Source organism: Mustela lutreola, chromosome 3 (genome assembly GCF_030435805.1).
Source record: "Mustela lutreola isolate mMusLut2 chromosome 3, mMusLut2.pri, whole genome shotgun sequence".
Taxonomy (NCBI): Eukaryota; Metazoa; Chordata; class Mammalia; order Carnivora; family Mustelidae; genus Mustela; species Mustela lutreola.
The window spans coordinates 1,351,887-1,359,226 of NC_081292.1; the positions used below are offsets into that span (position 1 = coordinate 1,351,887).

Sequence of the window (7,340 nt, forward strand, 5' to 3'; positions counted from 1 at the left end):
CATGCTGTGATTGAGTTGATGGTGAATTTGGGACTGTGAGATCCACAAAGACACAAAGATGGGAAAAAAGGGGGCGTGGCAGGCAGGTGTGAGAAAGGAGCCTGGGCAGGGGCGTGGGGGGCAGGCTGGTCTCCCTAGGGAGGACTGCGGTGAGTTCCCCAGAGCGGGGCTGAATGCCTGGTGTCCTGACCACAACAGAGAGGGACGTGCCTGGGTCACACAGTTGTCAGCCCCCACGAGCAGGGATGGAGTGGCTGTGTCAAGCATGGCCACCGCTTCGTTGCTGGGTGAGGGACAGCCGAGGGCACAGTGGACAGGATTGCTGGATGTCCAGCTGTCCTCCTGGCCTCCAGGAAGGAGTTTCTGGGAAGCCACGGTGGCTGGGGGACACAAGGGGAGAAGGCTCCGAGGAGTCAGGGAAGAGCCAGACGGCCAGCTCGCGGTCAGCGGGACCCTTTGTGGGACCCCAGTTACTGGTCACCTTGCTTCCCCACAGGGAGGCAGGGAGCCATGTGGGGGGAGGGGCGGGAGAGGGTCCCATGGCCCCGATGTCTTGGCTTTCAGAAATCAAGAGCTGGAGGGAGGCCCAGGTCCCTGGGTCACCAGGAGGGACAGGAGGTCCTGTCCCTGAGGCTCAGGTTCAGCGGGAGGGAGAGAACTGTGCTTCAGGGACCTTCTGGCCCCAGGCACAGGGGACGGCTCTGCCCCGCAGAATGTGCCTCTGCTGTTGGCGTGTGGTCACGTACACCTGCCAGGCTCTGCCCCAAGCTCCCCTCCCCCAAGGATTCTGCAGGGGGGGCTACCCTTTGGTTCCACAAGGCTGCCTGACTCATGGGCTGTGAGTGGGCCACTGGGCAGGTCCAGACTGGTGCACACAACAAAGCCCTGTGGGGACGAGCATTTGGATAAAAATCGGGTCTCCCGAGAAGTGTTTTGTGACCCTCTTGTGACCCCATGTGCCCACTGGAGGGGCCCTCTGCAGCCCTCGTTGTCGACTGACCACAGAGAAAGTGCCCTCCGCCCCAGAGCACACAGGAGCCCCGCCTGTCCCCTCCTTCGCCCGCAGAGGACAGCCCACGGAAATTCTGACACGGTCTGAGGCTGGGCCTCTGCCTGGACTGCGTCCCCCCAGGGTGGGCCCCCCAGACCCTGTCAAGGCCAGACTCTGCCCAGGGAGGGATCTGAGCTGAGGGGCAGCGCGACTCCAGGTGCCTCCCACGCGGCTTCTTCCCCGTCCAGAGGGTCCGCTGGCTCCCGGCTGCCTCGATGCTCTCTCCGGGTTCAGCCCGGTGCTCTCACTGCCTCCGCGACTGCGCTCGGCTCCTGCTCAGGCTCCAGTCCCCGCCGTGGGGCGCAGCCGAGCTGGGCGAGAGGCCCGGTCCGAGGGCAGGCGGGGGGCGGGGGGGGCTTCGCCAGGGCCTGTGTCTCCCCCAGGCCATAGCGGTGACTGCGCGTGCTAGTGGGCGAGGACGGGGCAGGCTGAGGCAGCTGGCAGGAAGGGACAAGAACCCCAGCGGGACGGCAGGTCCGAAACAGCGGCCTGGGGTCAGGGCACCAGGTCCCCACCAGGGGCTTCCTATCAGGCCTGCGCTCAGCCCTGCGCGCTGTGTTCCAGCGCCTGACGCCGCCGTGGGGACGCGGGGCCCTTGAGGGCTTCGCGCTGTCTGAAGACCAATGGACCAGCCACCAAGCCCTTTGGGAGACCCATTTTATTTTTATCTTTTTTAAAAGATTTTGTTTATTCATCTGACAGACAGAGATCCCAAGTAGGCAGAGAGGCAGGCAGAGAGAGAGAGGGGGAAGCAGACTCCCCGCTGAGCAGAGAGCCCGATGCGGGGCTCGATCCCAGGACCCCGGGATCATGACCTGAGGCAAAGGCACAGGCTCTAACCCACTGAGCCACCCAGATGCCCCAGGAGACCCATTTTAAACTAGTGAACCAATTCGGGACCTCGTGCTAAGCAGCTCGAGTATCTTTCCGTAATAACGCTTCTGTGTTCCTCCTTTCCAACCCTGCCGGGCTCACGTTCTAGGTGAAAATGGGGAATTATTTGTTTAGTGTAAAGTTCTGATTACCCAACGGGACACCGAGATGCCACAAGCCAACACAGAGCCCCTGGGACTGGGGAAGTGTGGGCCAAGGGGGAGGTTCGCCACCTCAGTTCTTCAGGAAGCTTTCTCCGCCCCCTAAACAAAACAAAATAAAGCAAAAACGAACATAGAATCTTCTGGGTGCTGCCTTAAGTGACCGTGAGTGGGTCGTGTGATCCTTGGGTCACAGCCGGCATGGCACAGGGAGCCTCAGCTCCTGGCCATTGTGCACAGAAACCCTCCCGACGCTGCCCGGCCCTGTAGGGGGGACCTGATGTCACAACAAACAACTCTTTACAGCTGACCACCCCGAAGTACCCCAGAGACCCAGGGCTGCCCGGAACCCACCGAGCTTGATGGGAGACCCCAGGACAGAAGGCTGCATGGGGGACTGTCATCCTCATGGAGGTCCTGACATCACAGACTGTCCCCAGGGGGACCTGGGTGCCACATGGGGTTGTGGGTCTTTCTTTCTTTCTTTTTAAAGATTTTATTTATTTATCTGACACAGAGAGAGACGGCGAGAGTAGGAGCCGGAGGCGGGGCTTAATCCCAGGACCCTGGGACCGTGACCTGAGCTGAAGGCAGAGGCTTAACGGCTGAGCCCCCCAGGCGCCCCAGGATTGTGTTTCTTACACCTGCCCGACCACTGAGGCGCTGCCCCGGCCCAGCAAGGCTCCCCGGGAGCTTCCGGGGCCGCCTGCGGCTGTGCTGGGCTGGGGCTGCACCAGGTAAAACTTCCAGACCAAAGTCCGACAGCCACCGTCTGTGCTCTGAGGCGTGTCCTCCTGGCTTGGAGACTGCTGGGACTCACAGTCACATCTTACCCTGCGGGTCCTTGGGTCCTTGTGGCCTTGGGCCACTGCTGCCTCAGCCTCCGTGCTGATCACGATCCCAGCCCCTCAAGTCCGTCCACTTGGGTTCTTGATGGGACAGCCTGGGATTCGCTCTCGGGTCCTTGGAGAGCAAGGCTCACAGCTGAGCGGCTGGGCTCCTGGTTCAAACCCTACGTGTGTGTTGAGCCCGACCACAGGCAGTTACAGGGGCTGCGAGTGCCGGCCTCGTGGGGCTCGGCCTGGGTGCACCGCGGCCCTGTAAGTCCACGCTTATGTTCATTCATCCACACACCCAGCCCCAGTGGCCTCTGGCTTCCTCGCAGGAGGGCGAGGGGGGCCGTGAGGGCGCCTCACCACGACCCCATGCTTTCCCACCCCAGCGCTCCCCCCACTCCGATCCCCGGTCCTCAAAACCCCCCGAAGCTTCATCAGAGAGACTGTCCCCCAGAGGACTATAGAGCAGGGCGGTGGGCACCTTGTCCCCGTCTTAGGCTTTTGCTCACAGTGTCCAGAAGGAGGAAAGGCGGCACCGCCCCGTCCATGGAGCTCTGGCTTGGATCAGCTCCGCTGAGCCGACAGCCCGGCCACGGTGACGCTGCAGGGCTCCGGGCACGTCCTGTACCACCCGCGGCTTGAAATGTCTGGGATCCCCTTGCTCCACTGGCACCTTGCTAGAGGGAATGGGAATGGTACAGCCACTCGGGAACCAGTCTGCAAGCGTCTAGTAAAACCAGAGAGGACGTCGCCCCAGGAACCAGCAAGTGCAAGGTTGGGCCTTGCGCGTGGGAAGCTGCGTCCACAGCAGCTTACCTGTGAGCGAGAGCTGCCGCGGCCCAGAGGTCCCCCCGCAGGTGCGCAGTTAAACCACAGCCCCCGGCGAGGCAGGACTTGGATGACTCGGCAGGCAGTGAGCTGGGAGAGAAGCTGACACCGACAAGACCCACAGTGCACAACTCCAACCCCGTCAAGTTAGAAGAGACAGACGCTGCCGGGCGGAGCCGGAGATTCCTGAAGGCAGAGGGTGGGGTGGGAGGAGTGAGAGGCAGGGAGGTGGGGTCAAGCGGCAGGTGTTTGGGTCGGTGGGGAAGTGCACTATCTTGACCAGGGGGTGGGGGGGGGCACACGCAGGGACCTGCTGGTGACAAGGTCGTGGGTCTAAACAGCCACACACAAGGGAGACGGTGGGGCGAGCGGCTGGTGGGTTGTATCGATGTCGGCATCTTGCTTGTGATGTTTTATCTGGTTTTGCAAACGTAACCATTAGCAGACACTGGGTGAAGTGTGCACAGACCACTGTGTTCTTTCTTAAGACTCAAGTGAATCTACAATTATCTCAATAAAAATTTTAAAAATTAAATTACAAAAGGGGCGCCCGGGTGGCTCAGTTGGTTGAGTTACCGGCTCTTGATTTCAGCTCGGGTCATGATCTCAGGGTGGTGGGATCGAGCCCTGCGTCAGGCTCTGGGCCAAGCCTGGAGCCTTGGCCCAGCCCCGCCACACACTTGCTCCCCCACTCTCTCTTTAAAAAATAAATGGCAAAATATTTCAAAAATCAAAAATCAGGATATCATCAAAACACGATGTACTTAGCAATGAATTCAACAAAATATTTAAAAAAAAATTAAAGAAGCCTATTTTTTAAAAGCTAATTTTTTAAAGACTTTGTCAGTGAGAGAGTATGCACAAGCAGGGGGAGAAGCAGAGAGACGCAGACTCCCTGCCGAGTAGAGAGCCCCTTGCCATCATGACCATGACCATGACCTGAGCTGAAGGCAGACGCTTCACTGACTGAGCCCCCCAGGCACCCCTAGAGAAGATATTTTGTTCACAGATTGGAAGACTCGTATTCCTGTGGTTTCAGGCCTCCCCAGACCAGTATCCACGCAACCTCCGTCTGAATAAAAAACTTACATGAAAATGCGAAGTAGCCAAAGCAGCCAAAAACACTTTTGAAAAGGAAGAACAAACAAATCTGGAGATATGACATTACCTGGTTTTAAGCCAGAACGTAAGACTCCAGTAATTAAGATAGTTTTCCAATAATACATTATATGTTAATTAATTTAATTTAAATTTTAAAAAATAAATTAAAATTTTAAAAATGGATGAATCACTGACCTTTACCTCTGAAACCAATAATGCATTACATGTTAATTAACTGAATTTAAAAACTTAAAAAATAAAGAAAGAAAAATTTAAAAATATTTTAAATAAAACAAGAAAGAGAAAAAGGACAGTTTTGTTTCGGGCATCAGGATGGACACACGCATCAGTGGAACAGAAATAAACCCACACGTGTACGGTCAGCTGATTTTTAGAAAGTCATCAAGGTGATTCAGTGGGGACAGGATTGTAAGTGGTGCTGGGATCATTAGACTTTCATACGACAAAAGTAACCTGTATCTCTAACCATACACGTGGTTCCTCATACCCTGCGTGTCATTTTTCTGTGGGGCGGGTCTAACACGTAGACACAAGTGCTTACACTTCTAGAAACAAGCCCAGGAGAGCATTTGTATGACTTTGATGAGATACGGGTTTCTTAGGACACAAACAGCATGATCTGTAACAGGAAAAACATAAGTTACACTTCATCAAAATTAAAAACTTCTGCTTTTCAAAAGACACTTTAAGGAAATAAAATTGAAATCCAAAGCCAGAAGTAAATATTTGTGTATATTAAAATAGTGCATACGATTAAATAATAAGATTAAATACAATAAATGGGCAGAAGATCTGAATCCACACTTCACCAGAGAAGAAGTTCAAGGGCAAAGAGCTCAGGACAAGAAGCTGGGTGTCTTCAGCCCTTAGGAAAATGCACACGCAAACCACAAGGAGATGCTGCGGTACCCGTGTGTGGGGGACAGAAGGACCAGGGTCACACACAGGCAGCCCTCATCACCAGAGTCTAAGGAGGGAGCTGGACACCCACACAGGCCAGAGCAGCTATTTGGAAAAATGGTTGGCAGTTTCTTAGAAAGTGAAACCTAGTCTTAGCGTGTGACCGGCAGGTGCTGCTCTGGCCCTTTATCCCAGAGGAATGGAAGCGGAGGGCAGCACAGACCTGATGCCCGCGTTCAACGAGTCTTACTCTGTGGGCTCCGGACCCCACCCCACCGAACCTCACCTTATTCCAAAACCCCATCTCCAGGGACCTCTTGGGGCGTGAGGACAGGTTCCGTGTTCTGACTGTGGAGATGGTTACAGGACTGCATGGACTTGACAAACCTCATGAGATCGTGCCCATAAAGTTTGTGAATTTCATTCTTACAAAGTATACTTCAAAAGACTCATTTAAAATTAACTTAAATAAATAAAAAATTAAAAGAAAATTTATTAAGATAAAAAGAAAGCCCGATTTACCGGCTCTCACTGGTTAATTCTTCCAAACATTCAAAGAAAAGATAGCCTCAATCTTCCAAAACCTCTTTCAGAGGAAAGGAAGAAATGAACACTCCCTAATTAATTTTCAGATGCTAGCGTTAACTAGAGTTTGAAAAACATGCACACGGTATTAGAAGAAATGAAAATTCCAGGGCAATGTCCCATAAAAAATAATGAAAATGTACTCTAATGTCAGAAAATCACCAAGGCCCCTCACAAAGGGAAAACATACTATATTCCCAGATGTGCAGAAAATCATTTGATTAAATCCAACAGAATGTATGAGCGCTCTCAGCGAGCCAGGCCTGCGAGGGTCCTCTGATGGGACAAGGGGCTCCTAGAACTGCTTCACCCCTGCTTCTGGCGCTGTCACCGCTTCTATTTAAGGTGGGAAATCAGCCGCCACCATCCGGACGCCCTGCGGATTGAATTCGGAAAGTGCAGGATGAGGCGCTATTGGAATTCACGCACGAACTTAAAAGGTCACCGGCTGCGGAATCAGAACCCAGAACCCAGTGTCTTGTCCGTGCCACCAAGAAATTTAGACTCTTACATCCCCCCCTCCCCGAATTCTGGGTTTCCCAGGGCACTTCTAGGTCCTTTCTAGCAAGAGCAGGAGCGCAGGTCAACGGAGAGGCAACAGACCCGACCTCTGCCGTGACCTCAGCACCGGGGAGATGGAGACGCCGGGATGTCCCTGGCGGGGACAGACCCGGTCTGGCGGGGGCGGAGGACCTGGGCACCTGGGGGCGGCGGGGAGGAAGGCGGGAGGAAGGCAGAGTCCGAGGCGGATGAACCAGACAGAAGCCGGCCCCAGAAGGGGAGCGTCTGGACGTAGAGCTGGTGGCGGGGGGACCAGCCACAGGCGACCTGGGCGCGGGGCCGGACATGCGGCCCTTCCCGGGGCGCGGACCCCTGCGGGCTGGTGGCAAACGGGAAGGGGGAGTAAGACGGGAAAGTACCGGACGCCCCGGGGCGGGGCCCCTGCCCCCGAGCGACCGCGGACCGGCCGCCGAGCGAGGCGCG

At 55.4% G+C, this 7,340-nt stretch overlaps 1 protein-coding gene across 5 annotated transcripts; it reads right to left on the reverse strand.

Annotated features, from left to right (window-relative positions):
* Nucleotides 1-1,699: 1,699 nt before the first annotated feature.
* LOC131827778 (uncharacterized) lies at nt 1,700-4,976 on the reverse strand. Of its 5 annotated transcripts, none has more exons than XR_009352137.1 (4): nt 3,738-4,972; nt 3,431-3,598; nt 2,919-3,085; nt 1,700-2,029 (listed from the first exon to the last, which is right to left on the reverse strand). XR_009352137.1 is itself a non-coding variant. In XM_059168796.1 (3 exons), exons 1-3 carry the CDS (start codon nt 4,145-4,147, stop codon nt 2,023-2,025), a joined length of 585 nt encoding a protein of 194 aa, XP_059024779.1. In that variant the 5' UTR covers nt 4,148-4,974; the 3' UTR covers nt 1,700-2,022. The 5 variants fall into 5 exon arrangements, 2 of the variants coding, with proteins under 2 accessions (XP_059024779.1, XP_059024778.1); XR_009352135.1 differs by having other exon boundaries at nt 2,919-3,097; nt 3,738-4,969; XR_009352136.1 differs by having other exon boundaries at nt 2,919-3,598; nt 3,738-4,975.
* Between the last annotated feature and the right edge of the window lie 2,364 nt (nt 4,977-7,340).